The sequence below is a fragment of the Solanum lycopersicum genome, chromosome 2 (assembly GCF_036512215.1).
Source record: "Solanum lycopersicum chromosome 2, SLM_r2.1".
Classification (NCBI taxonomy): Eukaryota; Viridiplantae; Streptophyta; class Magnoliopsida; order Solanales; family Solanaceae; genus Solanum; species Solanum lycopersicum.
Genome location: NC_090801.1, coordinates 67,534,862 through 67,561,009, shown reverse-complemented (window position 1 = coordinate 67,561,009; position 26,148 = coordinate 67,534,862). Strand labels below are relative to the sequence as shown.

Below are 26,148 nucleotides of genomic sequence, written 5' to 3'. Positions count from 1 at the left end.
ATTTGATCTTATTTATTAATATATTTTATCCCTTCTCTGATATGAAAAAGTCTTATTGTTAACCTTAACAAATAATTTTGGTGGTAACTTAAATAAATTATACCCGTATATAAATAAATTAAAAATATTTTATACATAAAATTCACGTTATTTATGTAAAAACTTCATCAATATTAAAAATACATATTTGTATTTTTACATCATGGACAATGCGTATAATATCAATCCACCTAACAAAAAATACTTTCGACCAATTATTGTTCAATTCTTGTTTATTAAATTATTATTTCAAAGAAGAAACAAAATTCTTATTTCGTCGTCTATCTATCTTTTGACGACTTGAATTATATTATATATATTTGTATAAAGTATACTAGTATTTTGATTGTTTCAGTAAACAAAAATCACGATTATTTTACTCTTTATTCCAGTTAAAAAAATTTATAAATAATATCGATATATTAACTTTTTATCTTTTATGAGGATTCTATCACACAGTAAAACAATTTAATAATCCAATTATTATAATTTGAATTATAAATAACATGTTTAATTTTAATATTTAACTGATGAAAATTGAAAGATCAAAATTGATATAGTCATACTTATTTATCTTAAAGAATAAAAAAAATTATCAGATAAAAAATCAAACAATCACTAATAAACTAATAAAATAAAATTTTAACTTTGTTAAGTATTGTTGGTAGACAAAGAGTTAGTGATAACAAAAAGTGCCCACAAGAATAAATATGATTCGCCTTCTATTTTTTGATAATAATTATCTCAAGTTATTTTATTTATAGTCTTAGCAATTCAAAGACAAAATCACTCGTGAATTTTTCCATTTTAACCTGAGCAATAACTTTCTTGAAATAACAAACAGCTTGACTATTAAGTTCATAAACTTTTTTTAAAAATCTTTTATCTTCTTATATTTTCATCAAATAAAAATAGATTAAATAAATTGAGAAAAAAATCTTATAAAATGTGTAAAAAGAAAATTTGAGGCAAAGGGAGTAGAACTCAGTTAAATGAATTAACATGGAAATGTTCCTTATATAAGTAATAAGTATACATAAACCTAACATTTCTTGATCTTGAAAATAGCTGAGAAGGACACACGTCTTTTCTTTCTTCTCTTTCAAGATAAGAATTAGTAAAGGCAGAGTTTTGGATTTTCTTTAACAAAGTTTGAGTCAATGAAACTGTTCATACGTATAAATTTATTCAATCAATTCTTTGCGTGAAGCTTTCTTCTTCTTCTTCCTTTTCTGTTTCTTATACTAAACCTACAAAACCCTGTTAAAGTTTTGGCTTCGGATGAATTTTTATTGGTCTTCAATAATTTTTGAGAGACTGCTGGATTGTTGATTTTTTATTTATTTTTTTGGATTAAGGACGATATATCAAGATTTTCCAATACTGGGTTCTTGAATTCTTGTTCAATTTTTGTGTCACTCTTGTGGAAAAGGTTTATCTCAAAGAGTCTTGCTTTTTTAAAAAAAATCCATTTCAGGTATGATTTTTAGTATCTGTACACTAAAAAGAAAATTGAGTAGATTCTATTTATGGGAACCGTTTTTTGATTATGTTTATTGCTTACTTTCTTGTTTAATGTGGTTTTTTGTATCGGAATTATTGATTGCCACTTTGTGGGTAAATTGGAGTTAATGAGATTTAGTTATGGGTTCTTTTAACTTGTGTAAATAATTGGATTTTGTCCCAAAGAGATTGTTTCACTAGTTAAATTCATATATTCATAGTTCAAGCTTGTTTGAAATTCTTGTGGAATTTGTTCCGGGTATATCAGAAATAACTTCTCCGTGTCTCGAGGTAGTGGTAAAGTTTGCATAAACTGCAGGCTTCTAATCAATAGTGTAAATTAAAAGTTTGGTAGACCTCACTTGTGGGATTATAATACTGGGCATATTGTTGTTGGGTCTTGGAATTTACTATTTAGGAGGTCATAGAACGTATAACTGATACCTGTTAAGTATTATGTGCAGATTATTTTTTTGTCTGAAGGATCCAAAAAGCATAAGCTGATCGTAAAGTTTCCAATTTTGACCTCTCGAAGCTTCAGAATTCAAACATGACTATTGGAACTGTAAAAGAGAAAAAATCAAGAAAGAACAAACAGCCAGTAGTAGATGACCAATCGCCATTATTGCCTACAAAGCATCAGAAAGATGGCGGATTCGATGAGTTCAATGGGGCTTCATATAGTGGGGCTGTATTTAATTTGTCGACTACAATTGTCGGTGCTGGTATCATGGCCTTACCTGCAATTATGAAGGTGTTGGGACTCATTCCTGGGATTATTATGATCATCTTGATGGCTTTCCTCACAGAAGCTTCAATTGAGTTGTTAATCAGGTTTAGTAGGACTTCAAATTCAGTTTCTTATGGAGGTCTTATGGGCGATGCTTTTGGCAATTATGGGAAGATGTTGCTTCAAATATGTGTACTTGTTAACAATATTGGTGTTCTTATTGTATACATGATTATCATAGGTAGGTAAGGATGAACTGATTACCACACCCTTAAAGACTTAGCTTCATGTACTTTACGTTCAAAAAAGAAAAAGACTTAGCTTCGACTACTTCTTCATCCGCAGTTAATTCCACGATGATTGTGATACTCACTCTTTATATTCTCCTTTCAAAGGTGACGTGCTTTCTGGAACAACTTCAAGTGGAACCCACCATGCTGGTGTCCTGGAAGGTTGGTTCGGAGTTCATTGGTGGAATGGACGATTCTTTGTTCTTCTTGTGACCACCCTTGGTGTATTTGCACCATTAGCTTGCTTAAAGCGTATAGGTAAGTACTTTCTGTAGATACGTCAGTTTTTTGGGATATTACTTAATTTATACAATCTTTTCATGCTATTTTATCACTGAAATATGAATTTCAGTCAACTAGGTATATATAGATCTTGGTTGCCTTTTGGTAAGCAGCTCAATTTTTTTTTTCATGGCTCTTCAGAATACATGGGCAGTTGCTACATTCCTATGAGTAGATATTATTTTCAATTCTGTGCACTGCAGAAATAAACTTAACATCAACAGTACTATTTCTCTGTATTACATGTGCAATGTGGTGACATTATGTTACTCAATTTCCTTTGCAGATTCATTGAGATATACATCTGCATTATCAGTCGCCCTGGCTGTTGTATTTCTGGTCGTAACTGTGGGAATCACCATATTCAAGCTGATAAATGGATCAATTCTTATGCCCAGATTGCTTCCCAGTTGTCATGATCTGACGTCATTCCTCAAGCTCTTCACAGTTGTTCCTGTACTGGTCACTGCATACATCTGTCACTATAATGGTAATGGCCCAATTATATTTTCATGCGGATATTGCCGTTTTGTTTTACTGCTAATATTTTATGAAAGGGAGGTATACATAGATTCGACCAAGTTTAAAGGTAGAAACATCTCTGCTATGCTTGAAATTAATCTAAGGTACATATTTCCCATAGTTTTTGTATTCTTATACTTTCAGATTTCTCAGTTGGAGGAGTCTTTCATATAATCATATAAATTCTTTTATTATATAAGTCATGACAACCATATATATATCTCAGATTAATTCAAACAGTTTTATTATATTCAAAGTACTATTAATACAAAAGTTCTGGTTGTTTGGTGCATTAATTGATGATTATTGAATGTGTTATTCAAATATATCATATTTCAAGATCATTACTGCTTGCACTATGACTTTCTTTTCCTACTCTTTTTGCAAGTCCACTTCTTGATTTGATCTGACCATGGATGATAGAGAAACCATCAGGAGTTCCTGTTATCTTTAGATGATCCTACTTCTAAGTCGTTTGCCCTCCGTGTAGTCCATTCAACTGTTTAGTCTACTTCTTCTAGCGTTATGATTGACTTAATATAATATCCTATGTGAAATTTTCTTCCTTGGTGCACATTCTTGTCAAATTGGATGTTGCAGTTGTAAATGGAAATTTAACTGTACATCCGTCTTGCTACAACATTAGACTAAACAAGCATACTTATGCAGTTCACTCCATAGAAAATGAACTTGAAGAAAGCAGGCAGATCAGAGCAGTGGTGCAAAGTGCGCTAGCTCTTTGCTCGAGTGTGTATGTGCTGACAAGCATTTTTGGTTTTCTCCTATTTGGCGATGCAACTCTTGATGATGTGCTTGCCAACTTCGATGCTGATCTTGGAATTCCATTTGGCTCCTTGCTTAATGATGTTGTGCGTGTCAGCTATGCTGCCCACCTGATGCTCGTCTTTCCCATTGTTTTCTACCCACTGCGGCTTAACTTGGATGGCCTTGTATTTCCTTCTGCAAGCCCTCTAACCCTGGACAATTTGAGGTTTGCTTTAATCAGCGGTGGTCTCATTGCCATCATCTTTTTGGGGGCGAATTTCATCCCAAGCATCTGGGATGCGTTCCAATTCACTGGAGCAACTGCTGCTGTTTGCATAGGGTTCATATTTCCTGCTGCTGTTACTCTCAGGTAAACACATTTCTGTTGCACAATTTATTTAAGGTGTTACTTGACTGATGCTTAGCAAATCCAAAACTTGGGATTATAGCTTGCAATATATATCTTGTCTGCCAAGCGCCCCCCACCTCCACCTCCCTACCCTACCTGCACGAACTTTAAAGGAACATGATAGTAGTTGGACTCGTTTGAGTTGTTGCATGCATGAAAGTTTGTGAACGGAAATTGCTAACCAGCTTTGTTGGCACATCTGATCAGCCTGCATTTGGTGGCCTTCGTAAAATTTGGTGCGAGCATACTTGCTGTGCCCTCCGGTCAAGAAAGTGAATAAGCTGACCTCATCTTAGTTTGAGTTCTGTTAACTTTTTTGTTGATTGGGAGATGTCTACTTATGTTTACCCCTCCTTTGAAAAAGCTGGACATTTGAGACTACTGACAACAAAGTTATCTGACTTCTATATGGTAGAAGAGTTGGTCAAAAAGCAGAGAATATTTTGTTTGTCCAATGTTGAAAGGTTACTAATAGTTTGCTTCGTGGAAAGGAGTAGAAGACGTCACGTCTGAGAATTCTGTGCTATTTAAGTTGGAGGTGCTTGGATATCTCATGGTTAAATACAATCATAGGATGACAATAAATTGATTACAACTTGCTTTTGTTACTGATACCAGATTTTCCCCAATCAATCCTCTTCGCCCTCAAATTTCTTCGCTGATCCACTGGACGGTATCTAGTAAGACCTTTATCATTCGACACGTTAAGAGTTTCAAACTGATACTTGTGCTTTCATCTTTCTCATTCTAATTATGGTAGGAGGTACAAGAGCAATATCTCTAAAAATTGGATAACATTTACCTTGTTTGCAGTTTGGAAGTTTTGTCCAGGCAGGACTCTATGTTGATTGATTCATGAATTTATGTTTGTTGGTTCTTTCCGAGTCCTGGGCCATTGATTATTTGAAGTTTAAACATTTAGGTGTGAATTTTAAGAATTACAAAGATTGGATACATCTTTAGCGTATAATTGCAATATATCTTCTTCTCCCTGCTTTCAAACCCCACATCCTCTCCCCCCCCCAGGTGTATGGCGAAATCAGATGAGCATTTATAGAATTGGTTGTATTTTGTTGCAGGGATCGGTATGGCATAGCAACTAAGAGAGACAAGATCCTAAGTATTTTTATGATTGTCCTTGCTGTCTTTTCGAACATGGTGGCCATATATAGCGATGCATATGCCTTGTTTAAAAAGAATTCATCACCGCGCGAGTGATTTCTCATGTACCTGTGTGACACGAGGAATTCGAAGTATCAGTTGTACTCATGGTGAAGTTAGGGTGAAGGCAGGATAATACTGGTTAAGCTTTTCTTTGAAGCTACTGGAGTCTAGTTCTAATAAGTTTACAAACACTGCTCAATATGAAAATTTGAGTAGCTTTGCTTAACATGCATCAAGACATGGCTGCAGCCTACAGTCTTGTACAGTGCCCGCTGAAGTTATGTCTTACATACGAAATGATGTATAAACAGCAAATTCAGCTTGGATTGGCTTCAGTTCTCTGTATGTTGATTTCTTGTGTATTCATTTCCATTGGTTGGGTTTGTTGCTGTTTTTTCTTTTCCTTAATGAATCTCCGGGTCCCAGACGCCCTTTTTAGTTGGCTGGTGTTTGGAATTCAATTTATTTTGCATTGTTTCATTTTCTTTCCTGTCAGTACTTTTGGTCATTGCAGAGTTTTTGTGGTTAAATGAGTGAGGGGAACTCTGTAAAATTCTGTTATATTAATTGCTTTTTTTTAGCAATGGTAATTGCACGTCGATCTCTTGTATATATTTTTTCCATCAAGCAAACAAATTTCATCTTCTGAAGAAATATAAGTGAAGCATGAACTACTATTTGATTGGTTAAATTCTGAAACAAAAATACATTGTTGCATTCTGAATACAGGGACAGGGCCTAAACTAACTCTACATAATAATAGTTACACTACACCTATTTACAAAACCCAGCTAGTCGATATTCAAACTTTTTGCTAACGAAATAATGTCCAAAATGACCTCTGTACTGCAAATATTCAAACTTCGTGCTACCAAAATAATGTGCAAAATGACCTCTATGGATTCCCAGTACTAGTCACAAAAGGAACCAATCTTCTGTAATCTCTTCTCCTCCCAAGTGCACAACTGTCAAGCACTCTACCTAGCATCAGCCTTGTGTTTTGAAGCGCTAATTCTTTCGCTGATAAACCTGATTCAGATGCATTAGGTTGGACTACTGCTGTGGAGCCAGCTCCAAGTCCGAGCATCGCATACTGCAATGGCCCACTTCGAGCCTTAAATGAGGTCTGAGGCGCAAGAATCTTCTCTTCAGAGCCAGCAAGTCCATTCTCAAACTGTCCTGGCTCATGCGGATGTGATCCAGGTAAGCTACAGCTCTGCAAGAGGGCTTCCAATACACTAAGTGCCTCCCAACACAAAGTGCTCTCTACCAACTGAGATACAATTGCATACATATGTGGACTTTGAGCAGCATCCATTGGAGTATGCTGAAGCAATGCCTTCAGCATGAGAAGTATGACACGCTGATATTCAACTGGCCCTTTCTCAAGAAGACGTAGGAGATGCCCAAATGCTAGAGCCGAGTGCTTGGGGAACCATTCATTGCACAGTAATGGTGAAACACAAGCTAGAAGGTGTTCTATATTTTTTATCTCACCGCGGGAGTAAGCCATGAACACAGTAGCCAATTCATCTATCGATTTTGCTCGACACCAGACAGCTATATTGGTTGCAACAGAGCAAGCTTTTTGATACTGGTGATGGAACGGTGAAGCAGGACCAACCCCTGCGTCTTGGTTAAGCTGTAAGCAGAGCCAGGGAAGTAAGCCTGTTATGTTCATTAGTAGGCGTGTTTCTGCATCACCAAAGATTGAATCACATGAAGGCACGGTGATTCTCGATAGAACTTCAATAGAGACACCATGACTGACAGTTGACATAAGGCCTTTAAGAACCAGTGGTTGCACTCCTTCAAAGACTGGCACCTTTGCATTTGAGGGTAATGGCTCACTAGCATTCCGTGATTCCAGATGCTGGAAGTCAGAATTGTCACCAACATTTGAATCAAGCTCATCTCTGGGCATGCTTGAAAGAAGTACATTCTCAGTAGTTCTATCTCGGAATGATAAGCGATCAATTACACGACAAACGAGTTCCAGCACCTGACAATACACATGAACGAAGTCTGTATGCATCATGGCAACACAACCCCAGAAAAGCTGGGGATATAATATCACCTTTTCTGGCTCCATATTCTCCACCATCACCTGTAATGTCAACAAGATCTCCATGACAAAGCCTAGAACAGGTGGTACTGGGTTACTCAAGCATCTGTGTAGGCAACGTAGCAAGGATACACAAGCATCATTAGTTACACGAGGCCGCAGCGCCCGGTATATCTGGTGCGAGCGGCAGGCCAGGTGTCTTGATGTGCATTCCATAGCCCATTTAAGAGCCTCTGCTCCCCAAGTTTCCCGTAGATCTCCTTGGAAAAAGATAGCATCCACCATGCTCTGCACTAAAGCAGATAAGAGTGCTGCACTTGGCAGTTCTGTTCTGACAACTGTAGTGTCCTCATTCTCCCACATCATGCTACCTCGCTTAGATTGAACATACTTTATCAAGCTCACTACTTGCTGCTTGTTCTCTCCATCACTATTTTCAACGTCATACAATTCCAAATGACGCCCAGCAAGGGAATACAACAGATTAACCAGAAGGTGCTGACAATGCTCCAAGACAATATCCTCTGAACTATCCATGGAGACGAAAGTGACATGAAAGAGCAATGGTAAATGCTCCCGGAAATCTTCATCATTCTCATAGGCGATTTCAGCAAGTAAAATTAACGCTATGTCTGCATGGGTGAGTAGGTGCTGTTGATGACCTTGCAATGCTGATTGAAGTTCTTTTGCATTAACAGCATGTGTTCCAGCCGCCAAGTGCAACCCTTCTTCCCCAGAATTTGGAGTATCAATGTGATAATCTCCGCTGTCTCGAGAGACATGACGACTTCGTAGGCTTCCTGTTGAACTCCGAACTCCCATTAATGGCCCTGACATGTTCACCAGGGAAGGAAGAAGTTGGCCAGACCGACCAGCAGTTAGAGGAACAATATTCAATTCAGGAGGCATAGGACTCAAGGGGCCCGAGGCACTTCTGCCTCCAACCCCTGCTGTTCTCCAGCTCAAGCTCCCACTTGTGTTTCTTAGAGGACCATCAAGAGATCCACGAACTAATAAAGGTGACATGTGCGGTTGGCTGTCTACAATTGATGAAACTTGAGCCACAGACGGTCCTTGTGAGAACTCCAACAGAAAGTTTCCATTACCATCTCCTCTGTTTGCACTAGACCTCAGAGGCTCTATGTTATCTTCAAGCATACGTTGAGCCAGTTGATAAACCAGGTGATCTATAGTACGTTGGGGGCAGATACGAGCCAAGTATAAACCAACCCTTTTAGCAACAGAGAAATATGTAGCAAATGCACCACTTATTTCTGCTGACGCATTTGAATCACAATCTTCAATCCCTTTTGCAATCAAAAAATCTAAAACGGGACTTATGTTCCTGGGTTTGCTAGCAATTGTGCTCCAAAGCTTTTCAATTTCATCAGGAAACTGATCACCATGTCTCCATGTCACATAATACAGACTTTTCAACAATCTCTCACTCCAGCCAGAATCCTTAAGTTTCCAGAAATTGAGATTCTCTATCCATGGAGCCATGCAGGTGAGGACTTGGTGCTGTGCAATTATATCAACAGCATCAAGCTGTCTCTGCATAATTTCTTCACAAAGCAACTGGCTCAGTTCAGGATGATCTTTAGCAAGTTTGCAAGAGAGTTTGTATTGGAACTGTTGATACGAGTCTGGAAGGTTCCCAACTACAGCAGCTCTGTAGCTTCCTGAACCCTCCATCCCATCATCGGCCCATTCACGGACAGAAAGCGTCTCAAGCATTTGAAGGGCATCATCACGAATCTGTCTGGAAGGATCCACCACCTTGTAGAGGATCAAACTTAAGAGTCTCTGTATTTCACATTTTGGAATCTCTTGACGCATATAGACTTCAGCTAGCACACTGAAATAGCCATCTGCAATTGCAGCATCAGAGTAGTAGCACTGTGCCAAATAAAGACTCGTAAGTATTTCAAAGGGATAAAAATAAAAAACATGTATGCTAAACATCTGCCTAGGGCAAGAAAAGTGATAACTTGCTCCATGTCAAAAAAATCAAAGTAGAGGATCTGAATTTTCAAACATATTTTTGATACTAGATAGAAAATAACAAAATGATATAAGAATGCCACCACTGCACCAACTAAACAGAAGGCATAACAGAGGAAACTCACTTTCCAATCAAAAATGCATAAAAGATTAAATACTTGCTAAATGGTTTACCTCCTGAAAACAATGGGGATAATACAACACATAAAATCACTATATTACACACCTTCACCCACAATATTGACAAGTCACATAAAATTCATGTTTTAGAAGGTTTGCTTACAGAATACATTTTAACAAAATATGTAGTGTACAATAAACGAGTAAAACTGCACCATGAACTTTCTATAAGCATTTGGAAAAAGAAGCAGCACCTGGTCAATGCAAGCAGGAAACAGGTCCAAGTTTGTTATAAGAAGATTTCTTAAAGCTAATTTTGCAAGTGAAACTCGAAGATGACCTCCTCTGTGCCTATCACGACCAGTTGTTCCTCTGCCACTTTCACCAGTGTACTTTGAATAAGATGGAGTTCTTGGATCAGCAGGTGAATAACCAAAGGGTGCCCTTGGTGCAGGCTCAATGAATAGGCTATTTATCCAAGATATTACACGGCCACTCATCTTTCTGGCATTATCATCAAAGCAGGGTCCATATAACAGTGAAGCCATTGCATTCATGGAAGCCCATTGGATGGCTTCTACCTGTTCATTCAGTTCTTTATCAAATGTGAGTTTGTCAATAGAATCCTTTGATCGAGAGTGCTGAGTAGACTTGTAACGCTCAACTTCACGTCGATAATCATTAACACCATCCTGACTCCATGTATTGCCAGCATCATCGCTCCAGGAGAGTAGAAGATCAAAAAGCCGCTTCCTAGTTCTAATATCAAATTTTTCTGATTTTGACTCAACAAATTCAGGGGCCAGAGATCTCAGTACAGAAGCAAGTGCATAACGGAGTGGTTGCATCTCCTGGAAACTCTCGGCAGATGCTGTAAATATCTGTCTGGTTGTTTCTTCAATGAACTTCAAATAATGTAGGCGGAAAACAGGCTTCCTACTAAGCATTCCAGGCCAGATGTTTTCAGAAACTGTACGGTATATATTTGCAATGTGAACACGAAGTTCTTCTCGACGGGACCTTTGGCTCTGCAATGAAACGATCGAGATTCTACTAAACAGAACCAAAGCACAGAATTTGTACCGACAATGACAGAGACAATCAACAATTTACAAACTTTGGCATGGGGGTCTCAAAGGACTATGTAGCTGCAGTTTTGGCAAGTTCCAAACCTGTACTTTTCTTCGCCATAAATATGGAAATATCCTATGCATGTAATACATGTGAGCAGTATATTTTTCAAGACATGAATTTGACATCTGATTTCTTTCTTTCTTAACATCAATTGTAGAAGATTGTTAGAAGTTCTTTGAATAGAGTAAGATGCTAGTATATAAGAACATCATCAGCAACATATGCTCTACAACTATAAGCATTCGTTCAAGCAAAAAAGTTTTAACCTGGATTCTTGTAAGGCTTATTTTAAGCACAACATTATTGCTTGGCATTTATGTACCTAACAAGTATGCATAAGCTCATAACCTGACAAAGCAACGGGAGGGAGGGAAATGAAAAACCACAATAAGGAAAAGAAGTCCAGTTTTCGAATATTTGCTTAGTCTAATTTGCTCCACATTTATGTTTTGGCTTGCTTTATTCCAATTTCTTCTAGATTCCGACTTTCCCATTGAGCACATTTTCTCGACGATTCTTAACAATATTATCTTTCAATCATCATGGTTTTACACATGTAGATAGGTGCATTTGGAAGTTTGCGGGGATATGACCAAACCGTCTCAATCGACCTTTTTGAATTGTATCCTCTAGTAACATACATAGATAGAGGATAAAACCAGAGAAGATGCTTGAAACAGTTCATAAACTTCCTACATAGACATCTGGCTGGTACACTTTAAACCAAAATGTTGAAGTTATTAAATGGGAAAAAAAGTAGACCTAAGATCACATGGAAGAAAGTTGTCTCAAAAGATCTACAATCTCTTAAAATCTATGCAGATTTAGCAAGAAATAAGACAAATAACAAATTAGAAGCGAAAGATTCATGTAGGCAACACTGACTAGTTGGCGTAATGCTTAGTCTTGAAGTATGTTTACAATATGCCCAATGTTACTGGGAGCCTTTTTATCTGTTCAGATATACAGATGCCAGTAGGAAATGTCGATAATCTTAGTAATTTTTATAAATAAGAGAACCTCTAGAGTCGGAGAACACCCAAATTATCAAATATTTGAATAAAACGGGTCCAAATAGAGCAAAATGAATATGCTGAGCCAAACTAGCTTAGCATTGAGGTGTCGTTATTTTTGTTTTCTTAGGTATTCTTTTGTTCCTCAATTTCATCTCCTTGCTGACTACTTCAAGTTCGTCTGCTAACACTTAATGCCAGATCAGTTTCTTACTGTAGTATTAGAACCATAAGGAGTATACTTTTATAATTCTCAATACTAGCACATGAGCACATTAAAAAACTCCTAAGCTACTTAGTAATATATAAAATGGACAAAACATCAAATTGCTCAATCAATCCAGACAAAACAAAAACGAAAGCAAGATCACTCTTTTACTGAAATTACATATAAAGCAAGTGACCACAAAAGGAAACCACGATGACAAGAGTTTGAAAAAATTACCTTCCATTTTGGTTTCCCTTCTGCCTCCAGAGAGGCCTCGTCAATGAAAGATGCAAGCTCACTAAACATGACTTCACATATTTCAAGATGGGAGTGCCCCAGAGCCATTGTAGCTGCATGCTAAACAAGCAGGAAGAAGAAGTCACTCAACATGATGCCAACTCAAAGAAGAGTTATATTTCGCTCCTTTTACTCTTTTCAATCATGCAGATACTTTATTTTTGGGAAAAAAGAACTTCGTTACATCCTAATTTTTTGGATGCTTATATTTAGTATCAAAAGTTTTGGAGAATAAAAAATCTAACAATACTTATCTCAAAAAGGTACAGATAGAATTGCATTTAATGTGCACATGAGGTTTATCAGTATTGACTGTCAAATTTTAAGCAACCCCAAGATATAGCACTCTTAGCCCGTCAATCCTACAGAAACTCTTCCAGTGATATGAAATATTTGTTCTTAAGCAAGTCATTAGAGGCTAACATATCAGAAAATAATATAGACAGTGGCTTAACAAATTTTTAGACCACGTATACAGTTGGAGCTTGGATGCTTAAGTATCCCCAGTGAAAAATAAAGGCAAGAAAAAAATGAACCCAAGTAAATCACACTCATGCAATGTTCAGATTTTCCACCATTACAAATCTCTTACTTACTGCTACTCCGACCAATAAATGTAGTAAAAATGATAACATAGATTCGATCATTCTGCTATTATCAGAATGATTACAGGTAGTAGCTACTCACTATATTTGTTTCAGAGCCAGACTTTAGGGACGGGAAGATGAGGTGGAAAAGTTCTTTTATTGCTGCCGTGCCACCACCTTCTCTACTATCAGATGGACATGAGCATGCAAACATAGCATACATCAGCCATTGATCTAGCTTGTTGTCAGTGTCCTGTGACTGATGGGCCTTCCCTCCCAACTCAGCAGGCGTTATATGAGCAAGCCGCTGAATAACTTCCAATCTGTATATGAGGCATCAACATTATATGAAACTTCAAACTTTCTGCATAGAATTACTGTTAAGTTTAAAAACTTTAAAATAAGGAATTGCATCAATGATTGAGGAATGGAACTTTAAATATTCAATGGCTTTAACAATGGTGAGAATATTCCTATAGAAGACATGCTTCCTGAAAGAACTCTGAATTCCTATCAGGAGAAACTATCACCTTATGGAATGGGCATTCGTATATTTTCCTAGGAGGAAAAAATACTTGAGACTAATGGTAAGTAAAGAATTACATTTACTACGTTTAACTTTTTTGGCAAGCTATTTACTAAATTATAGGTGGACAACCATTACACAAATAATTCCACAACAGGGTCATTTTGGCTTCCCCAAGTATACCAAAATGTACTCATGAAAAAAAAAATGACACATTAAAGCAGGAAGCTTGGGACATTTCGGCATGTTTCAGATATCTATATTTCCACAGATTGCTTACTTTGCTTCCTGAACAGAACTTGGACACAGCTCCGATGCATGCTTGACAAGCTCGCTAAGACAGCGGGCCCATCTGTTCTTATCCGGGCTCTCAAAGAGTATAGATTGGAGAGTAACATCAGGGGGTACAGGATCAGCCTCTCGCCTCAGATCAAATGGACGGCCTGAATCCCAGTAACAACTCTGAACAATATCATCCTGCAGAAGCAAAGATCCTTACTAGATATGCGCTTGAATTTCCTAATAAAAATAAGAAAATGTCAGGATGCATTAAAAGGGAAAGAGAATGCTACCCACCCCATGCTCTTCTAAAACATCAATTATGAATATCGGTTCAGCTTCATCTTTCAAAAGATTATCTGATCTCTCATGCAATGAGAGTTCCCTTGTATCATTTCTTAAAGCACGAACACAGCGCAGTAACTCCAGTGCTGTGTGCCGGATCTGACTATCCACTGAACTAAGGAAAATAAGACCAACTGCATCTATCTCTGAAGCACGAAATTCAATTGTTTCTTGAGAGTGATGGAAAGAAGATTTCTTGAATCCCTCTGTTCTCTGCACACGCTTTGCATCAGAAGCATCGTACTCCACCTTATCATCAACTAGACAAGCTCTCCAAAAACGCATGAGCTCCAGAAGGCGCCCCAGAGAAGTCTGAATGAGAAGGGGAAACTCATCTGGAAGACGTAGAATGAAGTTTGACATCCCTCTCATGACTGAAAAGCGACGATGTGGCAGGTACCTGACAATCCGATTGAGTACCTGTACCGCTTCCTCACGCACGCCAGGATCAATACTAATGCCATGTTGAGGTATTATCTCAGTAATTTTATCACTTCGGCCAACTTCTTCAATCAGATATGGTATACACTTCAGAACTGAGCGGAATAGATATCCCTGAGATTTCTCTTTTGTTACAGCATCTGGCACAACAAAAGAGTTCTATAAATAAAATCACTACTTCACACAACGTATAGGGGCAGTTCAATCTCACAAACCAAAAGATACATCGTAGGGGGATACATGGAACGTAAACGTGGCTAGTTTTTTGGGTATCAAACCTAAAAAGTGTGGATGATGAATAGATTTGGTGTTATGATTTTACAGTGTAAACCATAAACATGGCACAAAGCAGGTATAAGGACAAGCAGCAATTAGCAGAGACAAATGAGTGACCAGTGAATGGAAGACTTTCAAGCTGTGAATTTAGATATGAGTAACCAAAGTTTAATATGTCAATCTATTAGATGAAATAAGAAATTGAACATCCACACAAACTTACTGAGACAGATTAATGCAATTAGATGCAATACCCACACATAATTCTGGCATTCATACTTCAAGTGGCATACTTTTGAAATGCACAAAACAGATAAAAAGGTATATACATCATGATGGGGTATCTCTTGATGTATATGCAGTTAATAGAAGCTGACCAACAAATAACACATTTTCAACGGGAAATACAATTGAGAAAAGCATCTTAAGGAGGTAACAGTCAAAAACAAGCTAAAGTACAAAATTCTTGAATAAATTCCACATGTCAGCTGACCTTATCATAAAGATATGCAAGTTAAGTCTTATCAATATTCTAGAGTACAAGTGCTATTTGTACCGTAGATAATTACCTATAGTGGTCCTTGAAGAAGTAAGAAGTGCCTGGCTATATGTCCTGTGACAAGATCTCAAAATTGACTCAATTGCAGCCTTCACTTTTGGGATGAAATGGCCAATACCACGAACTGTCGATAAAGAATGACATGAGTTCAGAAAAGCAAGGCCAAACGAATAACAAATGCCAATGAAACCGAGTATATTATCATTACCATGGAGAATTTCCAAGCCAACATGCTGACTGGTCGGAGACATGACAATGGCAAGCAAAGCACGAAGACCAATAACTTTAGCTTCACTTGGACTGTCTTGCTTCAGCAACTCCAATATCATATGGTTCATAGCAAAATCAATGTTATGTTCAGCAATAGTCGCACAGAATTCGACGAGCTTATCATGTTGTACATCCTGTGTAAGCATGCCTTTTCTGAGAACTGTAAGGAGCTGTGATGTCACACTGTCTAGGTAATCCCAAACACGATTTGGAGGCTGGGAATCACCATGAACACTCAAGTAGAATCTCAGTACACGATGTAAGCAGTCTAAGGCCATGAATCGATGGTTCTTGTCCTATGAAAAGGATCAATATTATATGTACGCTGAAAAATCTTCAAAAAGGCAGCCACAACAAGGTTATATTTTTTTGCAATAAAGATTATAATTACAGCTTACCTTCAGATGCTTATACAGTTGTTCCATGTGAGGACCAAAGTTACTGAGAAAAACATGTGGATCACCAAGACACAGAAGAAGTGTCACTAAAGGATAGCCAACCTAGAGTTGCAGAACAAATACAAATTAGAGAAACTACGATAATTACAAAAAGGGGGACTATAAATGTAATATTAGCATTTCTATTTCAAAAAATAAATGTAATATTAGCATTTAAGAGAGGACTCTTCAGTATGTTCTTGTGTTCCTTCTCACATTTTGAGAGAGCAAGGCCTCTTCACGTACAAAATCCACATGAAGCTCAGGACAAGCTGAGTGTTTATTATTCATTGGAACTTTTTCCAGGCTAGTATATAAATGTGGTAAGCACTATGCTGACCTCTAGATGATAACTTATAGTGTGTCCTGAGCTGAATGAAGGAAACCAAGTATAGCAAATTCCTGTTATTCCCTGGATTCCAATTTATTCTTGCAAAAACACCAGCGTGTTACAATAGAAGATCTAATACATGTATCTTGTAGGCCCCTTAATTGACATTCTAGGCGCAAACGATATAAAATATCTACTAAGATTTGAGGAAAGAGACAGCAACATCAATGAAAAGTCTGACCACAAAACCGAAATGTAAGAATGTATGTATGCTTTATGGAAAAAGAATGATAAAGAAGCTATCTGGGTCAACAAGCAGGAAGGGGAAACCATCTCACTTGAGAACAAACTTGAGGTACAGTTTGACAGCAAATAAAGACTTTAAAATTTTGAGATTCCTCTTTAAATATTACTCTCTCCATTTCAAATTGTTGGTCTTATTTCCTTTTTGTTTCGTTTCAAAAAGAATGTTTCTTTCCTCTCTCATTTTTTGGCAGTCCTTTAGTTGTAACATGTTCAAGACCACAAGATTAAATGACATTTTGGGATATTCTACAAATCCTTGGTTTAAGACCACAAATTCAAAAGTAGACAAAATTGAAACAGAGGGAGTACTAAATAGGTAATTTCAACTATCCTTGTGACAAAAATAGAGATTACATTGACAAGTAAAGGTCTATAAAAAGATTTCTATGCTTACAGAGATATGTTTGCTCTGCTTATCCATCCAATGCATGAGCTGTATCCTTATTCGTGCCACAGCTTCATACCATAGAGTTAGCGCAGGATCTACGCTTGAAGGAGGCCATTGACCCTTAACACCATCCGCAAGAGGTGCTAGGATATTGGATAGCATATTGCATAAGGCATGATGAAGTTCGCTTTTTCGTTTGTGAGGAGCACGATTCAAAGGGTTAGCTTTAGCCACAAAGGAAGCTGAAGCATTCAGTCCACCCTCTGTCTTCACCTGAAAATAACATATCTTAATGATGCTTCTATGCATATCTATTCAGCAAGAAAAACATGACACATACCCCTAGCTTGAGATAGCGCATTCCATTTATAATACTAAGTGCTTCACTGCGAGCAACATTAGTATCTATACGACGGGTATTGAGTTCCATGAAAAAGCGCTCCGTCACTGAACTAAATCTGTTGACAGACAATGGGAAAACATTAACACTCACATAAACTAACCATGAGGCTGAAAGTCACCTCCTCATTGATTAACATGGTTTGTTGCAAAGATTGTGAATTCAATAATGTCTACAGGGTAAAAGATTTATCACAACTGTATGAAAGTAACTTGTTATTTTCCAGTGAAACACGCATCAGGGTAAAGTACAGAGTTGATTTCAATTTTTCCTGTTACTTTCCACTTTTTGTTCTATCTGTTGAATAGTATTTCCAAATTAAGCAACAAATCTCGGTATGAGTAACTATTAACCGATCAAGAGTTGAGTTTGAACATTGGACTACAAAATATTGGGTTCCCTTTACTTACCTGATCCGAGATAGAGCACCAAGGAGTTGAGCAACTAAGTCTAGAAGAAGCCCCCGCAAATCAACCAACGAAGGATACTCAACCTGGCTAACAACTCTGCAACAGATAAAATTGGTTCAGTATATGGACTTAAAAGCCAATAGTTATTTTATAATTCTAGCATTCGAGTTAAGATTACAGGGTTGATTAGATAAAAAAATCAAATAATTAAGATTAGATAAACTCACTTGACTGTCTAACTAGCCATAAAAATAAAGACATTTAAACAAAACAAAAGCAACTTTACATGTCAGAGTGATAAATATAAGTACATCTGATATGAAAAGGTTTAGATTGCATATTTGTCCTAGCTATCATACTGTAATCCTTTTGAAGTCCATTAAAGACCTTACAGGTGGGGAAGGCAATAAATACAATAGAAATACTGTGCTTTCCATTCATACCGTCTCAAGAAACAAAGCAATCCTTTTGTTTATATGGTAAATACTAATACAGAAGAACATAAATCATGTTGTTTGAATGTTGTACAAGAACAGGGTTTTGAAAAGAAAAAAAATATTGGCCTTTTAATATGTTCTGGCAGACAAGACCAAAAAAATTAAATAAAATACATAAAATAAAATTCAGGAAGAGGAATGAAAAGCATACTGAGGTTACATTATGGCTCTAGCAAATAAGAATAAACCACAACAGGATAAATGAACTAAAAGGTGGACCAAAGCACTTGTCAATAACTTGTACTATCATTCTGGAAAAAAACAAAAGAGGTAATTGAGTAGTACCATAAGTTTTGAACTAGCTTTATAACCTACCTGTCTGCATTTATTAGCCAATCGAATACAAAATTCTCAAGCCCAATCCAAAGCTTCTCTGCAGTTCAAGGAGGCACATTTTACTCAACTAGCAGTGGATTAGCTTCCTAGAGAAAGGTAGACTTGTTGAATCTGTAAATCTACCTGTAAGCCCTTCTTGTGGACAACATTCCACAAAGCGAATACACGCAGAACAAAAGATGCACTCCACTGCAAGCTGAACCAGGGAAGAACTTACTTTTTTTATAAGGATTTGAGAAATTTAAGAACCATGAAAGAACTTCCTCACGAGCTTCAACTAAGATACTTAAGTTGCTAAATCATACAGAACTTAATCAGATACTTCACAAAAGGAGAATATGCATGTAAAGTACCTATGATATAATACCACTTTGGTATCATTAGTCACGAAATGAATAGTGGCCTAAATGTACAGCAGTAATCCTTCATGCTTATTACTCTGCCAGTTGAGGTAATAATGGCTACTTCTTTTAATCCTTCAGTTAGAACAGTTTTGGGTTTATTTTCTTATATTATAAAAACAATCTCTTCCTTTCTGGTTTCTTCCAACTTCCTGCAGACAACTGCATGAGGTTCTCTCTTTATATATTATATATATATACACATTAAGGTCAACTTTATGAGGTTCTCCAGTTTTATCGAGTCCCAAAAGGAAGCAAACACATGAGGTTCTACACTTGGAAAGTTAAGTTTCTCTTAAAGTGAGAGGACGGCTATTTTGCCGGGAAATATTTTGAGCTGCATAGCGGTGTTGTAATTTCAGCCTACCAGATGTGTGATTTAAAAGAAGTGACTCCCATAGTTCCATTCTTTTGCTATTTCATAGATTGTGTGATAAGTCATTTTCAATGAATTTGTTCAATAACCAGAAAATGGAAGTGCAGAGGAACAACCTCATAGCAAATTCCATGCTAAAGATGTGAATGAGGGAAGGACTCATGACTTCCTTTTCGAAAAGGAGTCACAGACAAGAGAGTTGGTAGATTAACAAACCTTTCTCTGAAATGTTGATGCATCATTTGCACCTTTGGGAGATTCGCTGCAACCAACCATAGTACATCAGATTCAAAGCATTGAAAAATCTCTCTACTGTAGTATACACATTATTGTAGTGTAATCCCATCACATTAACAAAGCTTCATCAGAAATAAAAATAGATTGATGGCATGGCGATTTTCATGATAGATTTGTACTTCCTATGCGTCCCCTAGATCTCAATCAATGAACTGCACTACTTCATAAAAGAAGACTATAAGAGTGATAATTTCAGAAAGATCAAGGTTTCTTTATTGAACAATAAAACACTTATCACGTGTAAAATCTCCCCATGGTCACCTCAAGCCAAAAATGGTAAGTCAAGGCCCCAGCTATTAGAGGTCGTCCATATTCAAGAACAGTAGCAGAAAATGCAATTGCCCGCGTGGCAACTGATCTCCTCTATTTTCCCTTATCCTAGTTCTACTTTTTCAAAACTGTAACATACTTATCCAGTCCCAGATTAACTAGAACGAAATGAAACTACAACTATTATTCCGCCATCCCATTTTACCTGGACACGCAGTTTAAGACGTTAATTTAGTTTATTTTTATATAAGTGTTAGTGGATGAATATAGTAAAATAATGGTTGAAAACTGGGTATTTTGTTGTTGCTGTAATGGTTGAAAACTAGCTCGGAAGAAAAAAGATCATATCAAATCTTAAAGGGAAAATGCACAAGTACCCCCTCAACCTATGCCCTAAATCCCAGAGACACACTTATACTATTCTAAAGTCTTATTACCCCCCTGAACTTATTTTATAAGTAATTTTCTACCCCTTTTTAGCCTACGTGGCACTAGTTTGAAAAAAAAAAGTCAACCATCGTTGGGACCACAAGATAATGCCACGTAGGCTAAAAAGGGGTAAAAAATTATTAATAAAATAAGTTCAGGGGGGTAATAGGACCTTAATATAGTATAAGTGTGTCTCTGAGATTTCGGGCATAGGTTTAGGGGGTACTTGGGCATTATCCCAATCTTAAATGTTAATAGCTAAAAGAATTTGAATTGCTGAAAATAGTAGTATTATGATTGGGATTGGAATAATGGCAAACATTTGAGATTTCCCAAAATTAAAAGAAATGTTTATATTGTGAAGTAAGGAGTAATTAACAAGCTACTGAATAATTTACCATGGTTTATCATGTATGTGAATTCTCATACAGCACATGTAAGGGGAACAACTGTGCAATATATATTTACCAAATGGATTTGCTAGCACAACTGTATGAACTACGAAGGAAAAATTTTCTTTCACCAAAATGAACTTGCATTAATTGGCAGCGGAATGATGAAAACTACACTTTGACTTAACACATAAATGAAAACCATGTACCATGATTAGGATAAATTGTAACTGAAAATGTGCACCTTTCTCTCCATCTTAGAAGGGCCTCCAGGAGAGGAACAGGTGTGTGGCGTGCAACCATAGCCAATGAATCCAGTACTTGCTCATAGGCTGGATCAGATGGCCGAAGGTACTGTCCATCCTGTACTTCGTCAAGTGAGAAATTTTAGATAAAGTTGAAGAATCCAAGTCAAAAGGAAATTAATCACAAAAACCTATCCGGAAAAAATTAAAATAATAATTTAAAAAAGAAAATTAAGCAATAAAACAACTTGTTTTGCATAATCCAGAATCAAACTAATGGATGTAAAGTAAACAACGAAAATATTCCGCTCCACCTCATGTTAAGTAGACCATGCTTGTCATTTTCCCTTTGTGGGGTTAGAGGACCAACTTGGCGGAGCCAGGGTACCGTAAGTGGGTTCATCATCAAAAAATAATACTATATATATAAGGCCAAAAATACTTTTTATGTATATATAGTAGATGTTGAATCCACTTAGTCTCTTTGTTTATTTTCCTCCATATATTCCCCCTTAGTAAAAGCATACCATAGTTCTCCTTTCCACACTTGAGAGCTAGAGGCAGCATAAAAGGGTATTCCTCAGAACAAATTCTAACGCGCTTGCATTAACTACTCTCGGAGAAGTTTATCTTTTGTCTAAACCAGCATAAATGGAAGAATATGACTCCAGAATCCATCTTGAACTTTCTCTTAGTGTTACAGGAACTATGCTGCCGACTAATATGACAAGCATTTTGCAAATATCTTTCTTGACATGAAGTTAAGAATCATAATCATAGTACATCACAAACATACAAATAATCCCCAAAATGGTATCAGCACATGAAAATAGAGAAAACTTTTGGTTAAAGAGTACCTGAGCTTGAGCAGTTTCAATGCGACGCCTAGCAAGCGGAAGGAACCTCTGAAGCAACGCGTCAACAATCAGCTTAGCTGCACTCCCAGCCTTCATTTCTTTTTTACTTTTTGTTCTCTCAATCTTACCCCACTTTGATGCAACTGCAAACTTCAGATTTCATATCCAGTAGAAACTGTCCACTTCGTACCTGCGCGTGATCCCAATTCAGATTGAAGGACTCCGAAATTTGACTCAACCAACTACCCCTCGATCCCAAGCTAATTTGAGTCGAGTACGTGAATTCGAAATGTAAAGTATAAATTAGGGTTCATCCAGATACTGTTATCATGCTAAATTCAGCCAATTTGTTACAAAGAGAAGTGGAAAATGATAAGTACTAACCGAAAAGAGACGGTACCGGAATCGGAAATCCTGCTACTTGAAAATTCATTGGCGAGTGAATAATCCATCTTCATCTTCAAACTTAGTCATTGATATTGTTTTCCAGTTTCTATCTTCCTGCCTGATACTGATTTCTTTCTCAGGTAGCAAAAACAATAAAGGAAGCGTTTCACTGCCGGGTCATTACTGCAGTTTTCTTGTTCTGATAGTTGGATTTTAGCTGTAGACCCAATCAGACCAGTGCTCTCTTCGTTGTCGTCAATATCGTCAGACTACGTTTAATTATCTTTTCTTTTTAACAATTTGCTGACTCTTTTGTACTGAGGCCCATTTGTTTGTCTTATATAATTTGAACACACTTATTAATTTGTATTTATTTTTAAAATGATAGTATCTAATATATTAATCCCTTTCTATTGTATTAAGTTTCAGTAATTTTTTTATTTTTTTTTGTACTTTATCGTAGTTCAAAAATTAAAATAATTGATTTATTTAAAGTTTAATATAGATTTATAAATTTTTTTAATACTTGTCTGTTGAAATTATATATTTTGTAGGATTAAATTATTTCACTTGTAAAAATATAATTATGATTTACAAAGGATACGTACATATTATTTTACGAATAATTACTATAAAATAAAGACAAAATTAGACACAACTTACATTTATGAATGAAGTTTCGAACTTGGAACAAAAAATAATTGAATTCATTAGTTGAACTCAATAGTACAAGCAAGCATGAAATTTAGATAAAGATAATTAAGTTTTAATATATGACTGAAGTTATTGTGAAGTTGATAGACTTGCATATTATTTAATAAAATTTATTTATGATTAAAATGACGATTCTAAAATATAATATATGTTACTTTATTCTACTAAAATGTTGAATATATATTTGAATATCAAGATGTATAAAAAAATACTTGTTATGATACTTAATATCTAGAAAATAAATATACTTATTTCTTTTAATATTTTATGAAATAAAACTTATTTAATTAGAAGTTACTCAAATAAATATAAAAATTGAATAAAATATCAACTAAATTAATACTCACGTTAACAAAAATATTGGGAAGAAGGGGATTATAAGATGATTTATGATTATAACTAATTAAAAAATTGATATATTTTTTAGGTGACGATTGTCAATGATAATAAATATTGATGATTAATAATAGTGATTAACAACAACATTTGATGATAATAATTGGTGATGGAAATTAATAACTCAAGAAATACATAATTATCTAATTAAACTTAAATAGTTTTTAAAGTACACATCTAAAATTTGAGTTAGTCCTCTTACGTCACAAAACAATTTTAGCCATTGAAAATACACCATTTAAACAATAATGATAATTTCAAAATCTGTATGTGTGTTCACTCAAAAAAATAATTTATTTTCTATCACCCGTTTAATAAAATATCGGATAAATCTAAATTCTTTTGCATTTCAACCTCTAAATTCAACTGGATTATTCATTTCACTTTATAACTCCTTTCCACTTGAACTATTATTTGTTAAAATTATTAATTTTTTCAAATGCAACCTTTAACTAGACAAGTTAAGCGAATTAAACAATAAATATGATGTTTGGATTATCAATTTGTCGTGGAAATGTGTATTCCAAAAAATTTACTCTGCACATTTTGTATCTTTATCGGATATTGCAACAAATTGGCCATTATCTAATACTTCAATTTTAATTATTTTGAAGTTTAAGATTATAAATTGATCAATTTAACAATTTAAATTATGAATATTTTTTAAATTGTTATAGATAGAATTTTCATGAAAGATTTGAATTGTAACGGAATAATATAGTCTCAGTCCATCAAACAAAACACCTTTTAAAGCATGTCTGGATGAACTTAAAAGCTGATTAAACTGACTTAAAAGACAGTATTTGATTTATCACAGTATTTAGTAAATATCAAAGTAACATATTTTAAGTCAAAAATAATTTATTTTAAGCCAAAAGTTAAAAGCTAAATAAAGGGTACTTTTTTTTTCAACTTAAAAGTCATATGTTGACCGTATATTACTTTTTTATCCAAATTCTTTTGTTTTTATTTTTATTTTATAATTATTATTATTAATAATATTTTATAATTTATTATAATTATTATTATTATTATTTTATTATTCTTTATTGTTATTATTATTATACATTATTATTATAATAATTAATATTTTATTATTTATTATTATTATTATTATATATTATTATATGTTATTATTATTATTATTATTTATATTTTATTAATATTTTATTATTTATTTTATTATTCTTTAATATTATTATATATTATTATTTTAAATATACTATTCATATGTTAAAGTAAATTATTAAAAGATAAAATAAAATTATAAAAAAAAAACAGTTTTTGTGAAGTTATTCTCACAAAATTTTAAATCGAAAAGAAATTTTTTATTCATGCATTTAATTTTTAAAAAAATTAATATATTTTTTAAAAATGTTAAGTGATACAAATTATTTAATAAGATATATAATGGTTAGTAATAACTTATTTTAATATAAATACGTACTTTATTTATAATTTTATTTAAATGCAATATTTATTATGTGTAATTTCTTTTTAGTTATTTTCTTGCTTTAGAATTATGTATATATAATTAGTTAGATATAATTTCATTTATGCAGAACATTCATATTATACAATATTTATATATATTTTTAGAAAATTAGAAATAAGATTATTGGTGGATAAAATTTGTATGATTTTTGTAATATAGAGGACGTAAATATTTGATTTCAAAATATAGAGGGTCTATCTTTGATTGAATATATATAATATACAAATGTTTAATGTAATTAATTAGGATTGATACTTCAAAGTTATATGAATTTTATGTTTTGTATAATATTTTAAAAGCATCTTGAGTTTTGACTGTTTTTATTATAATATTTTTTCATATTATATTAAAAATAATAATATATACTTTAAATTTGTTTACACAATAATTAATCAGATTATTTAATTAAAGCCTATTTAAATATTAGTAATGTCGTTGCCATCGGAAAACTATAAAGATGTTTTTCTTTCAATTTATTTTTGTAAAAGATTATATTGAAATTATAAAGATTTTTCTATATCCGTTCGATGTTATTATAATTTTTGAATGAAGCTCCATGAACATTTTTATCCAAGTAATATTTGTATGCATCTCTACTACTCAAATAAAAAAAGTACTAATATTGATGAATCTTTATTATGATATGATTCATCTGAGGTTGAGATATGAAGACAATTACATAATACGAGAAACATTATTGTAGTTTCAGTTTCTTCATATTTCGCTCACATACATTCTTAGTACGATCTAATAAAATATACTCTACTTTTATTATTTAACTTCTTTCTAAAAATTTAATTTGTAAAAACAACTCCTTCAAATAAATAGGAGTAATTATTTTGCCAACTCGATTAATTTCAGATTATTAATGTTGAGTATTATAAATATAAATTTTTAATATTAAAATTTAGATATAATTTATCTTTTTTATATTAGAAAATATAAAGTAAAATAGA

The 26,148-nt window shown here is 34.7% G+C and overlaps 2 protein-coding genes across 5 annotated transcripts; one reads left to right on the top strand and one right to left on the bottom strand.

Moving 5' to 3' along the window:
• The first annotated feature begins 780 nt into the window (after nt 1-780).
• Nucleotides 781-6,288, top strand: LOC101247382 (amino acid transporter AVT6A). Of its 3 annotated transcripts, none has more exons than XM_004232075.5 (6): nt 781-1,516; nt 2,007-2,513; nt 2,668-2,820; nt 3,131-3,334; nt 4,036-4,501; nt 5,620-6,288. In XM_004232075.5, exons 2-6 carry the CDS (start codon nt 2,093-2,095, stop codon nt 5,756-5,758), a joined length of 1,383 nt encoding a protein of 460 aa, XP_004232123.1. In that variant the 5' UTR covers nt 781-1,516; nt 2,007-2,092; the 3' UTR covers nt 5,759-6,288. The 3 variants fall into 3 exon arrangements, with proteins under 3 accessions (XP_004232123.1, XP_025885382.1, XP_025885383.1); XM_026029597.2 differs by having other exon boundaries at nt 1,026-1,516; nt 1,995-2,513; XM_026029598.2 differs by lacking the exon at nt 5,620-6,288 and adding an exon at nt 5,354-5,539 and having other exon boundaries at nt 1,087-1,516.
• Nucleotides 6,289-6,364: 76 nt separating this feature from the next.
• LOC101247677 (uncharacterized) lies at nt 6,365-22,930 on the bottom strand. Of its 2 annotated transcripts, none has more exons than XM_004232076.5 (18): nt 22,585-22,930; nt 22,201-22,390; nt 21,343-21,461; nt 19,927-19,972; nt 19,057-19,129; nt 18,913-18,970; nt 18,101-18,196; nt 17,631-17,748; nt 17,297-17,563; nt 16,227-16,328; nt 15,767-16,124; nt 15,569-15,682; nt 14,235-14,863; nt 13,939-14,135; nt 13,233-13,455; nt 12,486-12,605; nt 10,148-10,921; nt 6,365-9,668 (listed from the first exon to the last, which is right to left on the bottom strand). In XM_004232076.5, exons 2-18 carry the CDS (start codon nt 22,294-22,296, stop codon nt 6,600-6,602), a joined length of 6,459 nt encoding a protein of 2,152 aa, XP_004232124.1. In that variant the 5' UTR covers nt 22,297-22,390; nt 22,585-22,930; the 3' UTR covers nt 6,365-6,599. The 2 variants fall into 2 exon arrangements, with proteins under 2 accessions (XP_004232124.1, XP_010316200.1); XM_010317898.4 differs by having other exon boundaries at nt 22,601-22,900.
• Between the last annotated feature and the right edge of the window lie 3,218 nt (nt 22,931-26,148).

Coding starts and splice junctions, on each gene's coding strand:
- LOC101247382 (XM_004232075.5), top strand. CDS start 2,093: ATGACTATTGGAACTGTAAAAGAGAAAAAATCAAGAAAGAACAAACAG. Junction 2,514..2,667: donor TGTATACATGATTATCATAG/GTAGGTAAGGAT, acceptor CTCCTTTCAAAG/GTGACGTGCTTTCTGGAACA. Junction 2,821..3,130: donor AGCTTGCTTAAAGCGTATAG/GTAAGTACTTTC, acceptor TTTCCTTTGCAG/ATTCATTGAGATATACATCT.
- LOC101247677 (XM_004232076.5), bottom strand. CDS start 22,296: ATGAAGGCTGGGAGTGCAGCTAAGCTGATTGTTGACGCGTTGCTTCAG. Junction 12,606..13,232: donor CTGGCTCTGAAACAAATATA/GTGAGTAGCTAC, acceptor CTGCTTGTTTAG/CATGCAGCTACAATGGCTCT. Junction 9,669..10,147: donor TTCCTGCTTGCATTGACCAG/GTGCTGCTTCTT, acceptor TATTTGGCACAG/TGCTACTACTCTGATGCTGC.